This window comes from Podarcis liolepis (genome assembly GCF_965112155.1).
Source record: "Podarcis liolepis genome assembly, chromosome: 11".
Taxonomy (NCBI): Eukaryota; Metazoa; Chordata; class Lepidosauria; order Squamata; family Lacertidae; genus Podarcis; species Podarcis liolepis.
Window position 1 is genome coordinate 35,243,526 of NC_139565.1, and position 23,196 is coordinate 35,266,721.

General features: G+C 43.7%; 1 protein-coding gene across 1 annotated transcript in view; it reads right to left on the reverse strand.

The window, feature by feature from the left end:
* Positions 1-3,970: 3,970 nt before the first annotated feature.
* The window catches only part of MRPS27 (mitochondrial ribosomal protein S27), a 56,194-nt gene continuing 36,968 nt past the window's right edge, over positions 3,971-23,196 (reverse strand). Inside the window, exons 5-11 of the mRNA XM_083465459.1 lie at positions 22,062-22,176; positions 19,360-19,438; positions 18,201-18,316; positions 17,915-18,017; positions 12,845-12,987; positions 10,705-10,851; positions 3,971-4,404 (exon numbers count right to left, since the gene is read on the reverse strand). Coding sequence (XP_083321585.1) covers positions 4,165-4,404; positions 10,705-10,851; positions 12,845-12,987; positions 17,915-18,017; positions 18,201-18,316; positions 19,360-19,438; positions 22,062-22,176 — 943 coding nt within the window. The 3' untranslated portion in view covers positions 3,971-4,164. The remainder of the gene's footprint in view (positions 4,405-10,704; positions 10,852-12,844; positions 12,988-17,914; positions 18,018-18,200; positions 18,317-19,359; positions 19,439-22,061; positions 22,177-23,196) is intronic.

Sequence of the window (23,196 nt, forward strand, 5' to 3'; positions counted from 1 at the left end):
AAGGAATACCACCACCAAAACAGACATGTGTTCTTTCCATAGCAAGCTCCTTGCTTATCCATCTGCCGCTCATGAATCCTATGGATGGAAGAATACATTCCACAACTTATAAAAAGATCAGAGGGAAAAGGCTGAGGCTACAATCCTGTGCACAGCTAGGGATGGAAGAGAAATTAAAACAGTCTGCATTTTAATATGAGCTTACCTAATAGATGCTTCTATAAACCAGAATAGAGCTAATCCTTAGAAATTTGCACTTATCTGAATTTAGTAGTGCATCCCAAAATTGGGAACAAAAAGAAAACACACAAAAAATAATGTACAAGGATGCTTACAAAAATGTGTGTATAACTGCAATTGTCAGATACAGCTACCCCTAAGCACACTTGCAAGTCTCACTGACTACAGGAGAACTTACTTCCAGTAATCATGTTTATTATTATTATTATTATTATTATTATTATTATTATTATTATTGAATCCGTAAAAGCTCTTCAATTAATTTGTAGTACAAGTATGCTTGTCTTCATAAAACAGGATTATTGCTCCAACTTTAAGAAAGTTAAACAAATAGATTTAACCAAACAAATAGATTGAATACTAGCACTGGGCATTTATTTCACCCTCAACCAACTTTTATGCCGTTATTCAGTGATCTCCATGAAAATGCTCACATTCTACAAAACTGGCCGAGTCATGCAAATTGTCAGCCAGCAGTATGGCTGCTCCATTACTATTTATGGTCGAAACAAATCACACACATATGCAGCCCGTTCTATGTGCCTGTCACTTTGCACAATACAAAATGCACTTCCTGAACCCAAGGCCAAACCAGGGTTACCAAAACTTTTCAGCTGCCCCTTGCAGCTATGCTTGTTAACCGAAGCATGATCTGCAGAGAGCTGGAAGTGGGGAAGTTTATCTCTCTGCTATGTAATGCTTTCCTTATGGAGTCCTGAAAAAAATCAAGCTTCTGTTAAAGGAACAGGAACAGGCCACTATCTCTGATCCTACATTATTAATTTATTGGTGTGTAGGTACCCATTTAAACATGTGGAATAAATACACAGAATCCAGTAATTTCTGAATTGGCCGAGAGCTTTGCTGGGCAAAACAGGGCCAGCTTTCTCCTACAGCCTTCACTGTCCATTAACACAACGCTAATGTGCAAATGCGCTACTCTTTAAAGTCTCACATTAACAGCACTGAGAGCCATGCTAAACTTGTTACTGCTGTGAGAGAAGTTTTGAGGATCATGGTGCTTATGCTATCTGAAAGAGGCCGTTCAGGGCTCTCCCTGTGGAGGGACTGAAGCTGCTAGAGGAAGCAGAGAATCTGGAGCTGTGTGGCACCTAGTCTCTGTGCAACCTGTAACCACAGGCAGAAATTCCCCAGACATCTTTGGAAATGCTGGAGCACAGAATAATAAACACATCATTATGTAAACAAGAAGGCATGGCTGTTAATTCCTGTAATAGCACCTGCACAACAGACCCCATAAGGGCTGGCTTAGCATCTTCCTTTTAGGAGTAACATTTGCATCTCAAAAGGGTAGGATTAATCTGCTAGGCAAATGAGTAGCATCCACAAGTTCTCTCACCCAGTGAAAAGTAGACAAATGCAAATCAGCAAACTCCATTGTATAGCCCGAGTTCTCTGCTTGTGGATTACATCATCCTTATGCGTACATTAGATGTCTGCAGTGCCTAGAGACAGGCAGGTTGTGTATCCACATCAGTGACCAGAGAAGGAACGACCGCTGAAAAGAGCGCAGAAAGAAGAAACGTTGTGGTGCACCTGCAGCAGCACCACCAGACACCTTCATCTGCCCCAGCTGCAACAATACATGTCTGTCTCATATCAGTCTCTACAGCCACAGAAGGCACTGCAACCTTCCAACAGTTTGACTTTACCCCCAAAGGTGAACTCCTCCCGAGACAGAAGGATGCAAAAAATGTGTACATTTTGTTGAAAAATTGCAGGTTCTATTTCCCCCAGAAACTTTATTGTAATAATAATTCATTATTTATACCCCGCCCATCTGGCTGGGTTTCCCCAGCCACTCTGGGCAGCTTCCAACACAATATTAAAATACAGTAATGCATCAAACATTAAAAGCTTCCCTAAACAGGGCTGCCTTCAGATGTCTTCTAAAAGTCTGGTAGTTGTTGTTCTCTTTGACATCTGGAGGGCATTCCACAGGGCGGGTGACACTACTGAGAAGGCCCTCTGCCTGGTTCCCCGTAACTTGGCTTCTCACAGTGAGGGAACCACCAGAAGGCCCTCGGCGCTGGACCTCAGTAGAACGATTGAGGGGGGGGAACGCTCCTTCAGATATACTGGACCGAGGCCATACTGTGAATCTTGCATGTCAGTGTGGACTATACAATGGTCGTCCTCAAGGGATCTGGAACAACTGGAGGCAGCTGCAGGAGACACCATACGTACAGATCAGATGTCCTCACTCAGCATGTATCTCCCAAATGAGAACCATCCATGCAGCTAAATGATTTCTCTTTCCACACCAGGGAGCTTTCAGTGTCCCAGGGCCAAAGTGGTGGAAGACCCACTCTGTAGTAAGCTTGGCTTAACGGTTGACTCAGGCAGGAAATATATGGTAAGTATGTGAGTAGAAAGGAAAAGGTTTCAAGAGAGTCTCAAATGACCGGGGGGGGGGGGCTCATGGAAGGTTTGGGAGAGAGACAAACAGCTTATTTGGCTCTGAAGTTTTCTGAACAAGGAAAGACCCAAGAAGGCTAAATATATTCTTCTATAGGAGGTGGAACACTACAAATACTGTAAGACTGAAGATATGAAGAAGAGTCGAAGCTTTAGCAGACAGGCTTCACCCCAAAGCTGCTATCTTTAATAGTAGTTATTAATATGATGCAGCCTGCAAAATAAGTATAAAGGTTCCAGAGTCCCAAAAGTTCAGGTTTATCTTACAGGAGTGACATATTTGCCACTCCACAGTAGCTCCATCCCACAAAGGTCCATTAACACACAGGAACCATGGGGGCAACGAAGCTGATCGTGTGCACTGAGAATAGGGCCTGATGTATCCTGACAGGCCTAATTACCACGTTTACAGTCGTGCACATAGACTGCTATGTGGGTTGGAATGCACAGCCACAGCAAGGGGCAAACAGCCAACAGCAAAGATAGAAAAGAAACTGCAAGAACATTCACTCTGTATGCACATAATCTGGACATTTTTGTTTGCCCAAGCCGTAGAGCTGTGAAAGAGTATCAATCCATCTTGCTCACTGGGATTATAGGTACATTTAGCCCCAATAGTAACTCTCAAGTAGTGGTGCTATAAATGCCTGTGAAAAGCTTCTAAAAACCCAACAAAAAATGGTGGGTTTTCACCCTGCATCTAAAAGGCTGGAGAGAGATTACATACCTGTGGAGTCACCACCAAAAGGCTCCTAAAAGGCTTGTGTCCTAATACCCCTGGGGCAATGGCTCCTCCTGAATGAACTTTCTACAGGTGAAGCCCTGGTGCAGATTCCAACTTATAGGTAGGCTAGGTCAACTTCTGGAAGAAACAAAACCTCTTCTATCACAGCCCTCATCTTGTGGAATGCCCACTGGACAGGGAAGTACCTATGGTCCTTTACCAGCTGATCTAGCCTCCTGCTGCTGTATTGACAGGGCATGGAGAAGAGAGCAGCTCAACACATGGTGATGGCTTCCAATGCCCAGGAAGCCTAATAGCAGGGCTAGAAAGACCCTTGCCTGAAACCCTGGGGTGCTGCAATCCGTCTGAGATGGTGTGACCTGATACAAGGCGGTTTTATGTGTGCTGCCTCCAAAGAAGACTCCAGATCTTAACTCACCTGGTGACTGCTTGTGATCCCTTGAACAAAGCAAGCAGACAACATTTTGAACTCCTGTTGGTATCCTTTTTTTAAACAGCAATACTGACTGGCCAGAGCACTTGGAATGTACTGTCTCACCCAGCCTGTTTTAGAAATGAATCACTTTATTAGATGACAGGTAGACATAACACATAAGAGGCAAAACTGAGGGCTTCAGAGAAACAATTATAATTACAGTGGTTTTTAAGGGGGTGGGGAAGAAGCACTTTTGCTGCAAGATGGATCTGGAAAGGTTTCATCTGCATACAGTCAAGGCCACATCACAAGCCGATCTTCTGCGTTAAAGAGATGCTTTTGCTGCATTCTGGGCTTCCAGCTCCTGCCTGGCCTTTTCCCTCAACTCTCTCTCCCTTTCAGTCAGCAGCGTCTGCTCCTGCTCCCACTCCTTCAGCTTCTCCTTGTGTTTTGCAATGTCTTCCACTTCAAATGCTGGCTGCTTTTCCTCCACAAGCTGGGTGGTCAGTGCCAACAAGCTTGCAGATTCCACCTTGCCAAGCGACTGCAGCTTAGAATTCAGCTCCTGTCATAGCGGGGGGGGGGGGGGGGGAGAGAAAAGAAAGGAAAAGAAAGAAGAAAGAAAGAAAACCGCTAATCAACCAGTCGCAATACATCAACAATCCACATGCCCGGCCGGAGTAATCTTTTCCCCCTTCCTCTTTCCCCAGAACTGGAATGTGAAATTCTACAAGTCGGCACCGTGCAGCTGACTTGCGTTTTGTCCTGGAAAAACGTGCCAGCCGCAATAAAGGAGCACTTCTTCATTCCTTCTCTCCGTCCCCAAAAGAAAAAGAGGAAAAAATGATGGGGTGATGGAATAAGCAAAGGGCAGCAATAATTTATAGACTAGATTTTTATGATTTAGCAATAACAAAGCAGAAACAAAAAAAGAATCAATCTTTAATTCTGCTAAGTGCTGGGATAGCTGAACTTGCATGATGACTGAGAAACATCATTAATAAAGACTCGTTATGCTAACAAATGATGAATGGCCAGCCGGCAATCTAAACATCCTATGGCTCCCCCCTGCCCCCCCCTTGCTGATCCAAGGACTCGCCCTGAGTCGCTTTGGCTAACCTTCCACTCAGCAGATGGGAATCATTTAAATAGGCTTGTCCTAATGGCATACTAAATAGATCCCATGAGCCCCTGTGCAACTGCCCAGCATACATTCCTCTATGGCCCCCTTTTTAATGACTCATGCGATTTCATGCTCAGCTCGCTGGATGCAGCCCCTTTACTTTGCTCTGATTCTGCTTGTGTGGGTGCACCAGGGTGGGCTGCATGTGGGGGTACTCCATTGCAGGCAGGCAGGATTCGGCCAGGCAGCTGGGCAGTATATCACAGCAGAGTTCCACTTCTATCTGTGGTGTAGTGCTTCTCATGACACGCCCCGATGCATCGTAAAAAAATATTAATTCACTTAAGTGCTTTGAGATGGGGGGCCATTTGTGGTTATGGAAGTTTTACTGGACAGCTTGATGTTCCCCAGACAAAAGGCAAATTAATTGCCCTAATGGAGAAGCCTCCAGGAAAATGAATGGGAAGAGAGCAGCCCTAGCTAGGAAGGATGCAATAGGACAGCCGGAAGCTTCTAAACAGCCCTGCTTTAAACAACAACAACAAAAATCCTTGGTCACTCACCAGGAATAATATTATCCTCGGATGTGCCTTTGTACCAAAACTAGAAGATACCCATAATTTAGAGAGATACAGGTTAGCTAGGACTGACTATTAAGATGCACAGTGAGCAGGGCTCATTTATTTATTTGTTATCCCATTAGGAATTCAGGATGGCATCAATCAGGGCTGCAGAATCTGTAGCTCTCCAGATGCTGAACTCACAACTCTCATCAACTCATGCCAGCATGGCTGTTACTGCAGAGTGAATGTTTTGGATATTTATATATATATAGCTGACAGATGAAGAATTGGAAGTTCTCCTTTTTTCTCCCTTTCCTCTTTTCCCTTTCCCCTTCCTCTCTTTTTCTTCTTTCTTTTCCTTTTTTGGCTTGTGTTTTTGTTTAGATAAGTTTATCTTTGGTATTCTAAAAAGATACTGAGCCTTTGATATTAACTTTCGTGTATCATTTCCCCCCAAGCTTTAATAAAATATTTTTTTTTTGGGGGGGGGGGGAGTCAGCATAGCCAAATGTCAAGGGCCAATGGAAGCTGAAGACCCAGAACGCTAGGAAATTGCTCAATCTTCCTCCATTTCCATTTTATCTTCTTTAGTCTGAGAGATAGTGACTGAGCAAAGGTTAATCAGTGAACAACATGGCAAAGTAGGGACTTGAACCTGGTCTCCCCAGTTCTAGCCTGAGGAAGGAATTCAAGGTAGCACTATGGCAATCCCTCTGTTAGTGTGTGCTTTTCACCTTGGCAGATCAAACAACCCCCTTCTCCGCCACATAGCATGCTGGCCTGGGGAGTTTCCCTGGGGGTTTCCCCTCCTGAGCCAGGAAAGGGGGGGCATTACAATAGTAGAAGTCCTTGTGTGGGCATCTGCTAACGAGACTAGTTAACTGAATCCTATCCTGCTATCCCACCCTTGTGAGATTCATGTGCAACACAGAAGAGGAAAACCTGTCAAACCACAGGGCAGTTCTACTAAGGAGAGTATCGCTAGACTGCCATTCCTGCTGTCAACAAGAGTTACCACACAGGCTGTTTCAAAGACCTCCTGGGCTTCTCCACTCCCCCCATTCTTAGTTCATGTAGCCTATAATTTCCATAAGCCATGCAATTTCCATCTCCATGTTTACTCACAACCACCCTCCAGCATGGGGCCTGGACGCAGTAGAGCTAAAGCTTTGTAGCCGCTGCAATGCAGAACTGTCTCTTATGCAATCACTGCTTGGGCCTCCCACCCAAGGAAACATCATTGGGCAGCTCCCACGGGGAGAGAGCAATTTTGTCATGTTCTGGACCATTGACCTTCACAAACTATTTGCTGAAGCAACAGACTATGTATGAATTCAGTCGAGCAAAACCCGAAGATAAACAAATGCACAGAGTTGGCCAGACTCACAAGAGAACTGGAGTGTTTCAGAGCAGTATCACTGGAATATGGGAAATCCAGTTCGTATGCTGGCAGGTTCTATAGAAATGATACATAATGGCAACTGAAACAAGTTTTAGGTGGGCTGGCTGGAAGCCCCTGTGTATAACTCTGCCATAGGACTTTATATGTGTTGTTTATGCATTCTAATACAGTGACACCAGATGGCACTGTGGAGTTCTGTTTCTGCCAACCCGATTTCTCATACAAGGTCTGTAACATCTTTAACCGAAATGCTTCTTTGATGTGTCTTGGTCGAGCTACATTCTGCCTTGCTTTGTATGACTCGATAATTTTTTTAAAAAGCAAGCAAAACAGAAGAGTTTCTAGGACTTTTGATTAAAAACACTTAGAAAAGTGAAAGCAGGTGCGGTTCTGAAGCATCAGGAATGCTGTTGTGTACTTCTGTTATCCACACCCTAAGCAATCTGCTATAACAAACTTCCAGGAAACTTTGAGGACAAAATCACCGAGATCCAGAAGCAGCAGGATGCCATAGTTAAGAGCATGTACAATGGAGGTGTGTCTACAGCACACATGTTCCCCTTTGACCCCTGTCCATCTAGGTTTCTTTTAAACTCGCTGAAGGGGATTGACTGGGTGGGTTCAGGGGGCAATTAAGATGCTTGAACTCAGGATGAAAGGGAGAAGAGGAAGGCACAGTTGGCAAACCCTCACTGTGATCAACTCCCACCCGGAAACCTGTGTCCCCACTGTGGAAGGACGTGTGGGTTCAGAATTGGCCTCCACAGTCACTTATGGACTCACTGTTAAAACTGTGTTTATGGAAGACAATCTTACTCGGCTACAAGTGATCGCCAAAGAAGAATGCTTCATTGGAGGAGGGGAAGGTACCATCTGCCTTGAAGGAAGTGGTAAATAAGGTAGGAAGAATGGTGGCGGCAATAGGTCTAAGCTGTAAAACGCATGGGATATTGCCATAGGTAGGACAGGAATTTACTCCAAGCCAATAGGTGGACTGCTTCTGAGATAGGCTGTGCTGATTCACTGAAATGGCAAGGGGAGCTGTTGGGGACTGCAATGGAATTGGCCAGTGCAGCTACAATTTTATTTAAAATAAAATTTAAAAACAACATAGTGGTCCATCTGAGGATGAGAGGCCAGCAGGGGATGATCACTTCCAACTCTTTTCTGGCTGCAGGGCTGAGGCTGCATAAACCAACCGCCAGATTTATTTTCTTCGAAGTAATTTCCATTAGTCCTCCCCCACTCTGTAATCTTCTTGAGCCTTTCACTCTCCTGACATAAAAGCACTTGGACATCTCAGTGGCCAATAGCAGGGGACTGTACCCTTGCACAAATAATATAATGTAAATTTAGAAGAAGAAGAAAGAAGAAGAACTGTATTTAGTTTAGTGGAAATTATATCCTGTTTAGAAAAGTGACCCTGTTCGGAAAGGAACTGAGCCATCACGCTGGGCATCTTGCTGAACAAACATACCATTAAACCTTGCTCAACTGCTATCTGAGTCTCATTTTTTAAATTGTGCTATTTCTGCTGCTATTCCTTGGGCTTTGTGGGCAGAGTGTGAGAGACATGGCTTTGAGCAATCTTCCCAGACAGAGAGCTAGACCATTCTGCCATGCGGGGGCCTGGAGGGGCATGTCTGGAGGAGAGCGGATCAGTGCAGAAGACCCAGAGCCCAAATAGCAGTAGCAAAATAGATGAAAAAGTTATGCAACTATATAAAGCATTAACAAAATGCATTTTTACTTTATAAATATTAAACATTAAGTTTAGTCTATAGCCTGACAGTTATCCTTAAGCCTTGCACTCCTTAGCATAGAAATAATGCAAAGCAGCTTCTTACTGTGTCATTGGGAAGAATGCGGCCTCCACATTTTTCATTAATCTCAACAAGTAAGAGGAACAGAAACTTATTTTTACCTTTAACGAAAGCTGAAATTTCAGGGAAGGGGCATGGAATGATCCTGCAAACCCTCCTCCTGACCTCTCAGCTTCAAGTGTTTCTGACCTGGTAGAAGCTGTTCATAGAATAATTAGAGGTGGAACATAAAAATCAGCTGCGTACTGAGTCACTGGAAGCTACAATTCCTTCCAAGCATGCATGTTATCAAACCTATTGCTTGCTTGTCTTGTGACAGAGGCATGGGGTGGGTGGACTATCACATTTCTGTAGGCTGGCAATGCATTTGCAAAGCTGAAAAAAGTATTACTTGGGCAAAACGGTGCAGAACTCAAAAGACACAAAATATGATGCTAACTATATAGCTTTAATCCAGGGACAGGAAACATGTGGCCCCTCCAGATGCTGTGGGACTCCAACTCCCATCAGTCCTAGCCAGCATGGACAATGGCAAGGGGTAATGAATATAATATAGCTCAAAACCTAAGAGGACCACAGGCTCCCCATCCCTGTTCTCACATTTTGTCACTGGGGGAAAAGCTTCCTTATCATCTACTGTCGGCCTATACTAACCAGTCCACCAGGTCTCTTACAGGCTCACTAATAAAAAGCTTTTCTTTTTACCTCCTCTACGATGTAATCAGAGAACTTTCTTGCAAGCGTCCCTCCCTGGTTCATTTCCGAAAGAAACGAAGCCTACATTCCTATGCACACCCAATAAAAAGGCTTAACATCTGTATAATACATTCCAGTCTTCAAGCTCTCTTCACATGCACTGTAGCTGTAATCTGTAGTCTGTAGTACTACTATATCTAGCTGTAATCCTCACAACATCTCTGTAAGGGTTGCAGATGGAGGGAGCATGGAACTGAGGCTGAGAGAAAACAAATTTCCCCTAGTGAGTTCATGGCAGGGACAAGATTTGAACTGGGAGAAATTTCCTGATTCTTAGCTCAGTCTCTATGTGGCAAGTCCTATGGAAATCTGTGGGGTTTACTTTCGAGGAAACATATGCCGGATTGAGCTGCACATTTCATTCAGCAAACCTGCCAAGACACAAATATCTCACCAAGGAACAGATCCTTAGAACAATACTGTAGGTATAAATCTGTAGAATACTCTCTGTGCCATTTCTATAAAAGGGTGCTTTCCCCAGTGACAGGGCGATAAATCATGCAAAAACCACAATGAGGGAGAGGGAGTGCAGGAAAAGGCTGGGCCTCAAAACGAAACAAAAACCCCAGGCAACCATCTCATTTACTCGTTTAGTGGACCTTCTTAGAACTAAACACAGGACCAAAATTGCGACCACTTTCTTACAGTCATTAGCAGGCTGCGTAAGGGGGGAAGACCTATTAAACCTGCATTGACCCAAAGAGGGGAATGCATCTAAACTGTGCCCTTAGATGCCAGAGATAGTGCAAGACCAAGCAACTCATCAGGAGTGACACTCCATTTTAGTAAGCAGGAGTTTGGCTTACCAAGTCTGATGTATGAAATGCAAAAATAACATCCCTGCAGCCAGGCAGCGGACAAGGGACACCTTTTAGAAAGGCAATTCCCAGTTTGAAGTAGTAAGAAGATAGCTCAGTTGGTAGAACATGAGACCCCCACGCTGGGCGAAAGATTCCTGCATGGCGGGGGTGGGGGTGGACTAGATGACCCTGGTGGTCCCTTCCAACTTGGCAGTTCTATAACTCTATGAATTCAATGTCAGCATCCCAAAGCCCCAATAGCATTCCTGGTGGGACACCAATGGAGCCTTAGTGTCACAGAATAAAGAAGAAGGAAGGTGTACTCTTTTCCTTTTTGCTACAGACAATAACGCTAATTAAAACCAGTTGGGCAGAGGGGAAGCTGAGACGCTGCATACCCCAAATCGGTTCAAGTACTCAGGCAGTCGTGACACCTCTGCTTCTTCCGATTTCGCTTCCTTCGGTGTTTCTTCTGAGTCCTTGGTATCCTCCGGGGAAACTTCTGTCACAGGGATGGGCTGCAAAGTGGCTACCAGAACATCAATCTTTGCAACAGAAATGAGAAAAAGATAATAAGTGCTGTTTAGAAAAACTGAAGGGCATCAGTGTTGCCTAAATTACAGGGATGGTCAATATACTGCTCCTGTGGGCCTTTTTATGCAGCTTCTGGATTCTTGTTAAAATTCCTGAGAATACCACCTATTAGTTTAAAAAAGGAGGGGCATTTCCGACCTTTATGGATCAAATTTGATCACACAAGAGCAACAGTGCTAGAGGGTCATAAACAGAAGGCCAAGCAGACAATACTCTAATTCACTGTTTTTCAAATTCAAGACTTTCCTGTCCTATTAACGCTGCACATTTTTTTCTCCAGGTCCTACTGCAGAAAAATTGCTCAGGGTCTCTGAGACGGTCTACTCTAGATGGAATGCATAAACTTTAAAACCATAAAGACACAAACAAAAAACGTAATTTGATAGCGTCAGCAGTGAATTATTTTACCATTGCTATGAAATGAAACCCTGGGAAATTAAAGGCGAGTCTTGTTTTTCTTTTGAAGTGCCTGCACGGTGGCCAAAGTTAGTGAGAGAAGCTATTTGATTAAGCCCAGCCGTTCTGGAATTACTATTGATTTTATGATTGGCTCTGGACAGGTCACATAGGCTCTTACTGATATTCCACAATTATTACATGTATATTGGAAGAGATTATTGTACACTTATATAAAGTCAGCTAGTTTCTCAATTCCTGTTTTGCTGAAATGCATCATGAGCTCATTGTGTTCCATTTGATTTTCAGTGGATTCATCTATCGGCTCCCTCTCTTTGATAATGGACAGGAGAGAAAGGTAGGCCTGGATGGGATGGGGTGAGCCGACTCTGCAATGGAAGCCACCTGGGGGGCAGGGCAAAAGCTGTATTTTGGACAAGGCAGAAATGTAGAAGAATAGGAAGCTTGCAAGGCACTAGTAGCTCCTGTTCCCTTTGTGTCAATCCCACATCCAAGGTCACTCAATGAGGCCATGTGAGGAGTATGATGGATGTGGTTCTCCAGGACTCTCCTGGGCCATGCCAAGTCCATACTCGTCTCCAGCCCTTCTGCACACCCTTCAGTGGTTTCACTTGGCTGGAATGTGCCCTTGGTCTGCGACAATGCCTTTTGCTTGACTGGGTTTGTGTGTGTACATGGCTGGCATGTTTCCTACTGCAAAAAGGTAAGAGTTGCATGCCAGTCTCTGCCCACTCTTGCCTCTGGCTTTGATCATCACTGGCATGCAGGATGCCCAAAAAGCAACGCGGCTCTGACTGAAAGAGGTTCCCCCCCATGCATGCCAACAGGAGAAATGATTATTTCATACAACTCTAGAGAAGTTGGAAGGGGAAATCTTTCTCTATTTACTTTACTCTCCCTGCTGAAATACGAGAGGCCCCATCAGCATGGGCATTCCACGGGCTCCTAAAGACAAACCTGTTTAGACAAGCATTCCCCTGATGCCCTGATTTGAACGTCCTGCTTTATTTGCTGTTTTAACTCTTTCAGCAGGGTTGTTTTACTGTACATTTCAACTATGGCTGTTTATTTTAATGCTTTGATTGAACTGTTTTATGGGTGTGTTTATATGTTTTGTATTTTTTATTTATTTGTAAACAGCTTAGCAACAGTATAAATAAATAATCTATACTGTGTTTTGACTTGAGTCCAGAATACCCCATTTATTCTCCCCACTACATGAGGAGCAGAGGGTGAAAGGGAAAACTCTGCCAGGCACCCTCCAAGTCAGAAGCAGAAGGAAGAAGCTGAAAAGCAAAAAGTTGCCCTTTCTAGGTATGCCTCTTTCGTCTTTTGGAAAGGATGTTCCTCCTCAAGGTGAAGAAAAATGCCACTGAATGCAATCAGTTCAACAGAAATTTGAGCTACACAAAACATCAGGGCAAACAGCAGTAGCCACTACGCTGCTGGTCTCCTTTGAAAACCCTTCGGCTCTCTTCTCAAAAATGCACAAGGCCCTGCTTTGTAAAACAACAGTTCTCCACTTACAGCTTCCTTGCAGAGCTTTGTATCATCAGGAAGCAACGTCACTTTCTCCATCACTTGCAAGGCTCTGTTCAGGTACCCGGGGGTCCACATGAGCGGCATTTTGTGGTACACAGCTCGTAGCCCCTTGTGCAGCTCCACTTTTCCTGTTATTATTAAAACAGACACTGTGAGTGTTACTGCATTATTTAAAGTAGAAAGCACCGTTAAAATTGGAAGCATCTTTCCTGTACTCAAAGTAGACGAGATGCTAAACACATCACTGTGAATCATGTCAGTGTCTTTACTTGGACAGCAAATCCAGGGCGCCTTGGTTTTCACTGGGGCTACAGCATGTTGGAAGAGAAAATTTCATTATTTTCTCCCCTGCTGGGGTCCTGATGAAAATCTCTACTTGTTTGCTATTAACATAGCACCAAGGGAAGAGTTTTGTCAGGACAATGGTGTGGGAGGAAAGAGTTAAACCTCTGCTTCCATTCCCACCTCAGTTTGGCCTCAAATAGTCATTGTTTGTACCTGGAAAATGAGTAGAAGTCAGTCAAAAAAGCAACAATTGGGTCTTCCTGTCTCTTTCTTGCCACATTATTCCTCCCAAACATACAACAAAACCCCCTCGTGAGGGTCAGGTAGATCTCGGGAACTACCTCACATGGAGGAGGAGTGGGAATCCTTAGTCTCCTTCTCTGCTTGATCATATCTGTAAATTTCCTGAACTTGGAAAGAGCCAAACAATGTTCAAAATATTCACACTATTTTGTGTACAGTGAGAGGAGTTGGAGGATAGTGTTAGACTTAACTTGCACATGACATATTAGTGTCCTTTATTACCTAGAGACAATATTTGGTTTCCTTGATTACTGTATACTCATAGCACCAAGAGCTGCAACACATATTACTGTTTTCCCGAGCGCAGAAAGTTACACAGATATCTTCAGGCACATATCTGTTTTTCTATTTTGAAAGACCTTTTCTGTGTATGAAAATTGTAACACTTCAAGTAATCTTAAACTATGTGTGGATTAAAACCTGAGCAATGGCTAACCTAAAATTATTTATTAGCAGGATCCACCCCTTGCTGTTGTCTTTCTGGTGAAACCCAATCATTGATGTTAAACATTTCAGATGTGGCCTTGCTTCTCTTACTGGAGTTTCTATCACCTTTAACTGTCTACGTTAATCACAAAGGTACATCTAACAATGAAAACCACTGTGACACACCTTCATCTCTCTTCCCCAAACAGGGAAGCCACAGAGAAGCACAGGAACGTGTGTGCAAACAAACGCTCATTGGGCGATGGCTAAATATAAACTGGTAAGGTGCTCCAGGCCAGTCTATGCCCACAGACATCTTTCACTCTTTGCAGAGGTCTAGTCCATTAGAGCTGGCAAGACTGCAGAATATATGACATAGCAGAAAATAGCTTTTGATCTTCTGAATCTCAATGTCAGCAGGGTCACTAGCACACAACAGTAAAATGATTTGCTAAGTGCAAGGCCTTCCCATATTATTTGGGCTATATTTAAATATACATACATACATACATACATACATACATACATACGTCTGCAGTAACCAAAGAGAGGAGGAATGCATTTATCTGTCAATAGCTCAAGCGAAAAGCAAACTAACAGTTCTGCCAATTTGCGGCAGTTTTCATCTTGGTTCCTACTGCACCTGCAGTTTTGTCTTAAAGTCAGGTAAAATCAGAATCAGCGCCCTCCTCCTGACCTGTCACGGGCATTATTATCATTGTTAACAAGCTGTGAAACTTAGAGAGAGAGCAACTACCCAACTTTTTTTTTTTTTTTTACTAAAACTGTATTGCACCTAAGGGTAAACATGCCATTATCAGCTAGGAATGGAGAAGGGCAAAACTTTCATGGACTTTTAACCTTGTATGAAATAAAATCATAATACAACGTAGGAAGGGTGTTGAAACAGGGGACTTCAGACACTGTGGCCTCAAAATTAATCCCACCTCCCCAAAGGTGTGGAATTTCAGTGGGTTTATGGAATCATGTGGAGAGACAGGATGAAGAGTTGCTCTTGAGTTGACACCCTTTCCTTTCCTTCCAGGTCAATATATATAGCTTCTTATATCTGCTATTGGTATTCTGGTGATTAGGAAAATATGGAAAACAATTCTTTATTTTAGGCATAGAAAAAGTTTTTAAAGGTGTGAATTCAAAATGCACCACAACCTGAAAAATCTGGTCCCATTCTGAGCTGGGTCCTGCCTCCTTCAAGCTTGGCCCAACTCAAAATAAACACCACACCAACCCTCTGCTGGTGCTCTGCTCTTCCACCCTTCTGAAGGAATAAAGGGTCTTAGTCTGATACAGAAGAAACCTCACAAGGACTCATCTTAGATGCAAATGATGCCTAGAGCTTCATCTACTGCTAGGGATCATGGTGCTTGTAGTTTGAAAACCGCAAAAGGAAGGACTTCTTCACAGCACAACTGGAAGTCACAATATGTAGCAATAGCCACCAACTTTGATGTTTTTAAAAGGGGATTTGACAAATTAATAGAGGATACAGCTATCAAGGACTACTATTTTTTATTGATGTTGTATATCGTCCTACACCTGTTGATCTCAGGGCAGTTCACAGCATAAAATCACAATACAGTGGTACCTCGGGTTACATACGCTTCAGGTTACATACACTTCAGGTTACAGACTCCGCTAACCCAGAAATAGTACCTCGGGTTAAGAACTTTGCTTCAGGATGAGAACAGAAATTGTGCTCCGGTGGCGCGGCAGCAGCGGGAGGCCCCATTAGCTAAAGTGGTGCTTTAGGTTAAGAACAGTTTCAGGTTAAGAACGGACCTCCGGAACAAATTAAGTACTTAACCCGAGGTACCACTGTATAAAAAACAGAAAATACATAATAGAAACAAAAACAGACAACCCAACTAGTCCTAGTTAAGGACTCAAGTACTTAAACTTTGCTGGGGTCAGCAAACTTTTTCAGCAGGAGGCCAGTTCACTGTCCCTCAGACCTTGTGGGGAGCCCTGTTCAGGGAAGCTTTTAATATTTAATGCTGTACTGTTTTTAACACTCGATTGGGAGCTGCCCAGAGTGGCTGGGGAAACTCAGCCAGATGGGTGGGGTATAAATAATAAATTGTTGTTGTTGTTCAAGTAACAACTTAAAATACATTTATTTCATCTGGCCTCTGGACAAAATCAGAATTACTCTTCCATATCAGTCTGTTAATACTATATCCGATGTTTTATTTTACTGTTATTGTCAGAGCTGCTTCCAGATCCTAGCTCACAGAGGATCACGCTAGCCAGCGATCATTAAGTAAAAGTCTTTATTGAGTTACAGTTTCCATTCTCAAGCTGCTGCGTGCAACTCTACGTCTAGTGGCTAGATCGGCGAAGCTCCGTCTGAGTCTCCGCCCCTTGTGCACCAACTTAATATCCTAGCCCTGCTCCACCTTTTCCGCCTGACTGTTCTCCTCTGGGTCCCTCTACCCCCCGGGGTCTCTTCCTTCCTGGATTCTTCTGACGCCGACCCCCCGGACCCTCCTGTCTCCTTGCGCCGGGCTTTAGGACCTGGCTCTCTTTCAGGGCTGCCTACTGCGTCACTTTCCTGTGCATTTGAACTTGGCGCGCGCGCCCAACTTTCCACTTTCCGTCTGACCGTTTCCTCGCTCCCCGATGGAGGTGTGGCCACTCCTGACTCATGCCCTCCCTCCTGTTGTGAGCTGCCAGTGCTTGCCCCCTGGCTCCCTTCCTCTTCCCTGCTCTCTGGCGGTGACGCTGGTCCCAATTTCCAACTGCTCTCCTCTGAGTCCCCTCTGGCTCTATCTTCCTGGGGTGCCCCCCTAGACTCCCCCCTTGCCCTGGCCACTGGTGCTCCTTTCTGTGAATCTTCTGATTCACTGGAAAGACTCGGAGATCTCGGGTCGTCGTCATCACTCATCTTTTCTTCTGCCTCCTCCCCTTCGCTCTCTGTTTCCTCCCTTGCCCTTGCCTCTGCTCCTGAACCCCTGACAGTTATGTTTACTTGTGCATTTTTATGATGACTGTTTTTAGCAACCTCTGAGCTGAGCATGAGGAATAAATAAGCGACCTTTGGTATCAGAGGCATCAGTATATCTATGAATATCAGTTTATGGGGAGCACCAAAAAGGGGAGTGATGCTCAGATCCTGCTTGTGGGCTTTCCATGGCATCTTTTTGGCTACTGTGGGAAGCAAGATGCTGGACTAGTCTTTCCTTATGTTCTTACTAACTGCATACCCAGTAGAAAATGGCACCCTGTACATCACTTGCAGTAGCCTTGATAGCCCTGTTCTGTGTTGAAGTGAGCCATCCATCACTTGTTACCCTTTACTCTTTTTCCAAGGTAGGTATTCCTGCCTGCTCCCCAGCTTGGGGATAATGGGTGGGAGTAGAGAGAGAGAGAACTTGGCAGGAAGCAGGGTTCATACATACAAAGCTCAGTTGGCAGAGCATAAGACCCTTAATCTCAGTGCCGTGAGTTCAAGCACCACGTTGGGCAGAAGATTCCCACATTCCAGGGGGTTGGACTAGACGGTCCCCATCGTGGTCCCTTCCGACTCTACAATTCTATGATTCAACCAACTGGGATTTTCATGCATTCAGCAGGAATTTAAAGCAACAACAACAACATCCAGTTATTTTTGAACCTCACACATCTATGATTTATTTGGACTGCATGCCAAAACACAAAACTTGATTTAGTTCTAATTTTGCAACCCGTCAAAGGCTATACAGTGGTACCTCGGGTTACATACGCTTCAGGTTACAGACTAATCCAGAAATAGTACCTCGGGTTAAGAACTTTGCTTCAGGATGAGAACAGAAATCGTGCTCTGGCGGTGCAGTGGCAGCGGGAGGCCCCATTAGCTAAAGTGGTGTTTCAAGTTAAGAACAGTTTCAGGTTAAGAACGGACCTCCAGAACGAATTAAGTTCTTAGCCTGAGTTACCACTGTATTAGAATTTAAATCGAAGAATCTCACTAATCCAGCTACTTTTAATCAACCAATAAAGCAGCACGGTAAAGTGATTGAAATGAAACACTATATAACTTACCGAGAAGTGCTAAGCCATACAGCTGGGAACTGAATCCCACCGTGTTGGTCTGCTTCAGGCCTGCCAAGAAGAGGGACGCTCCGAGATTCCTCTCTTCCTCCCACTGAAAATAGCAAACATTGCTGTTACATTTGCTGTCACATTTGGTGCTTGGTTTTCACCACCATGCAAAATATATTCTCTGATACAAGCTGGCCCAAGCTGACTCTTCTGTAATGGAAGCTGCTAGTCAGATGAATGGAGCACGTACCCCTTCATGGATCTTACCATCTCAGCCACAGCTTACCGCAAGTTCTGATTTGGTTGTCAAATACTTGTACATCACGTAGAGTGAGAGAAGTTGTGTAGAAACTTCGTCAAAACTTTCCTGTATCATTATCTCAGTGACCACAGCCATCGCATCTAACAATAAACAAAACATTTAAAAATTAAGGGAGTGGTTTGACAAGACTCTTCTTCCCACACTAGTTTCAAAAGACACGAGTGTGCTTTCCTCTTTTACACCCGAATTTTGATGTGCAAAAAAATGCAGCATCAGAAGAAGAACACATTTGCCTTTTGCAGAACCAGGAGGGACATAAGGAAAACAGCTGGAAGCAGTCACAAAGCTGGTGTATCTTATCTATGCAACAGTTCCGCTCTGTGCCAGGAGACCTTCCTCAAAATTAAAATGGGAGTGAGAGAGGATAAGAGTCATGGTACGCAAGACCACAGTACTTTACACATAAGGACTTTAAACTCACAAACACCCTAATCAAAGAATACTTCATGGACTGTGTCAACAAAGCTAACTCCAAAATGAATTCAGGGACTATCAGCTTAAGGCAAGGTCTCTTGACAACAAGCCCTAAGTTTGCTAGAGGGCACAGAATCTCAATACGAGCAACAATGCACAAATTCTTGAATGATGTACCACCTGGAATTATTTCCTGAGTGGCTTTAGAGGTGCTTAAGGAAAGGATGGCACTTTCCACTAGGAGGCCGTGTCAGCTAAAAAATTTGGAAAATAATGTTGATACAGAGGAACTCTCAGTCAACCCTCGTTGAATTGCACTAGGTGATTTGATTACATTAATAACACACACACCCTGACCTGCTCAATTTTTACCTCCTCTCTTGCAGAAGGGCTAGAGAGGTTTAGTAGTAGAAGATGCACTAGGCATACAAAAGATCTCTGGCTCATGATTGGCACTGGGGTTGAGAAAAGAATTTTGCTGGAAACTCTGAAATGCTGGTGCCAGTTAATGTCAAAAATACTGAGCTGGAAGGATCAATGTCCTGACTCAGTAGAAAGGTGGATTTCAGTGTTCTTTACTTTTTTTTGGCTCCTCCCATTAAAACCACAGCAAATCAGATGAACAGAAAGAGGTCCAAAGGGGGCCATATATAAATATGAAGAAACAGGGAAGATCAAGATGACCAGCAGCTGACATATGCTTACTTACTTTCATAATTCTCATCCTTTATAAAAGAATCCAGCAATATATTGAAGGTAAAATAGTCTGGGATAATTCCATATTGAACCTGCAAAAAACAAGTGGAAAGCACAACAGTCATACTTCTAGCATCTCATCTCATTTTGGACTATGATATGATTGTGTAGGGCAAGGCCAAGGGGATGCCTGGACCAGTACTCCCACTTTTCCTTGTCTTTCACTACTTGAAATGGGAGTAGGATGAAGAATGTCCTTTGGAACATACCACTGCCCAATACTGACCAGGAAAGTAGAAAACTGTAGCTGGGGCTGGGGGCCACCAGGTGGCGCATTGGAAGATGGCCGACAATAACATCTCTCCGACCCATACGAGGTAATTAAGAGGCTGCTATGGGAAGTATACAGTCTTCCTACCCCCCCCCCCCAAGGAGATGGGGGGGCTGCCTTGCCAGCGGTATCCACAATGCACCCCCGGATTCGAGAGAAGGGGGTGCCGGTCACTTGGCACGAGCCCTCGATGAGGTCGGCTCTTCCTGACGCCGGTTCCAATCAGCGCGTGCTAGTTCGCTTTAGCTCGGAATTGTAATTGGAAACATATGATTGGAATGAAGCTAAAGCACATACATCAAGCAACGCTCGGGAGATAAGACTGCTGATTAATGGATCTCTGTGACTGGAGTGACGGATGGATAAGTAAATCAACTGATGAACCACCATTAAGAGACTGGTATGTTTGGAATGAAGGGGGGGTGGAGGAAAAAACTTTTCTTTTCTTTGCATTATGTGATATAAATAACCCTCCACCCCAGAAAGAAATAAGATCGTTGCGTTTTACTAATCACAAGCAGGAATTCAAGAACTGTGTGGAGTGGATTATAGTTAAAGAGATGATTGGTAAACAACGAGAACGGAGGAAATTTTTATGACGCAGCATAAAATGGCGTCTCGCTAAGCCAGGCTTGCCTGAGAAAGAAAGACAGGGGGAGGAGAATCAGGACCATTGGAATGAGAATGTTGGTTGGAATGTGATCTTAACCTGACAGAGCCCTCCTGATATACTCGGCAAGCCTGAGAAAATTAAAGGACAGACCAAAGATTAATTTTTTATGGAAGCGTGGAATGGCGGCTGTCCCTGAGCGATATGATCTTTGGAGAGTACAAAACCCACACAGAGGATGCCTGTCTCTAATCCGCTTGTGAAGATTATCAGATCGCAAAGAAAGGAATATATGATAACAACAAGAAGATGAAGAAAGTAATAAAGGACTATCTGGATTGAACTGCATAGAACTGTTTAATTAAAGCAGCAATATATGTGATGTTTGGACTCGTTCGGAGCTTGATGTATGGGTACCCCCAATAAAATTTAAAATTTGGCTATATAATTTGGAACTAATGTGATTTGGATAATGTGATGTGATTGGCCTGTTAATATTTTTTTTTTTTTAAAGGAAAGTAGAAAACTGCAACTGCATGTAGCTGGCCATTCATCCCTTACTGCCTATCCACTTGGGCCACCAGAGCTCTCATAGGCTTCAGACGTTCAAAACTGATAGCATGGATTGTTCTGAGCTGTGTTCTTTGGGGGTGAGGGGGGACCTAGTAAAGCTACGTTTGCCAACTTACAGCAATGTCTCTGCTCTTAAGGTAGTCCTTCAACAAGAAGAAAGACAGAGCTCTACATGCAGCAATGATACTGCTGCTACAGCTTTTATTCACCATCACGAAGTCTTTGTTCTCATCGATTTCATCAAAGGTGCTCTGGGAGCCTTCAAAGCTGAAGAGCAGGGTTTTAAAAACGCTTCACAGAAACAGCAGTCAGAAGCTTGTGCATTCATGCAAGCAGCCACCTGTATGCATGCATTCTTCCAACGTTCCCTATAGTTAAAATTTGCAGTAAGATTGCACAGGAATACACTTAGCGATGTGCAGTGTGGAAGAGCCCTTTATACTCTATGCCAGAGGCAAAGATTGTTCAGGGATGACTGTCACTTCACTGTGTTTCTTGCCAAGCGGTAGATTGTAAGGGGATGGTTCCTGCATAATTTTCCCCACAAGTCTTTCGGTCCTCTTAGGAGCAAGACCTAATTCCTTTGTGCGCAGACATAAGAATGTCTCTGCATCACTAAAGCAGGAGACATCATCCACTGCCAACTTAAAATCTAAGCTAAAAGGAAAAGCCAAAAAGCTAAACAATAAATGCTGCAAGGATCATGCGCTTCTGGGAATGCAAAGATGGTTATCTACAGGCAATTATTGCCCACTCCTGTTCAAAGCATTTCTGAGTCGGGTAGAAAACATCTTGTTGATGCTGCCTACAAGGCTCACAGCAGGTTCCACAATACCATACTCCAAATAAATTAAATAATTCATTCAATGCAGAACTTTAAAATAAGCAGTGGGCACAATTCAGACAATAAAGAACATTTTCAGGTCACACTGATTCCAGCAGGAGATATATATATAAGCCTGGGCTTAACTCCCCACCCGCACTCTGGAAATAGCTGGTACTTGTTTAAATTTGGCTGGTCAGCTCCACTACGAAAAGGAAACAGCAGAGATTGCATGAAGTTTATCTAAAATTCCACACTTTCATCGTAAACAAAGAATGCAGTCTTCTGAACAGGAGACACATTCACAGAAAGGTTTCAGATGTAGCTAACTTATGTACGTTTAACAACATTTGAAAAAATGTCTTGTTATAGCATCACCTTATTTTGCAAAGTGTACAAAGCTTTATCCTGTGCCCCAAACTTCAGGCACTGCCTGACCCAGCTGTGGATGATCCAGTCTCTCAAGTAAAAGCAATTTGGGCTGTGGCGAAACCTAAGGGATGAGACAAAACATAAAGAATTAAAAGAGACCCAGACACATGCTGGCCTACAAAGGTATGTGAATTAATTAAACATAAGCGGTATAAAGCACAGATTTTCTTTGTAGTTTCAGGGGGTAGATCTATAAAGAGAGCTGGATCCAGACTTAGCCATGTTTAGTACAGACCTACTGAACAGGACCTATGCATAACCTTGTTTGTTTAAAAGGAAGGGAGAAACATGAGAAAATCCTCTTCCACCCAGTATTATATAGAAAAACACCACCACCCCGCCTTCAAAAATGTATTTTTACCTCTACCCTTGTGGAAGTGGCAGAACCACCTTTCCACATGACAGAAACAGTTCTGTTAAGGGGTGCATGTGTGAGCTTTTCGGCCGAGTGCCAGATACCTCCATCTTGTTTTTAAACGGTTACAGAAGGACCCAGTGTGGAATTCAACCAAGTTGTGTGCATGGAACAAGGTCCCCTCACATAATTGGCTTTCTCCCTCCTCTCTCTTGCTGCAAGCCACCCACTCCCTAAATATGCTCTGGAGGGGGACGGAACCCATAATAAGTTGAGGGGGCACATGACGGGGAGGAGAGGAGGGGTCCTCTTGATTTTATTCTGTGTACGCGCACGCACACACGCACACTTAGTGCTACATTGAATTCTACCTTCATGTTCTATGAATGAGTTAGTATGTAGGATACATCAAAATGGAGTTATGCAGGAGATGTACAAAAAACTGCCTCTCACATGTTACTCAGTCGTGAAATGGAAGTGCTTTGCAAGTAGGAAGTTGTGGAAACTTGTATGTAGGTAGTCGAATATTGCTGACAATAGCATAATATGAAAGTTATTATCTGAAGCGCTTTCCTAAACAGAGGTAGCTATTTAGAAAGCGGGATAACAAAAGAAACAAACCTATTTCAGAAAGGTAATATTAATATTCCATAAACTATCAGACTAAACAGCCCCTCGCATTGTCAGCTCATGGATTTTAGTATTCAGAACGAGCTGCAGCAGATC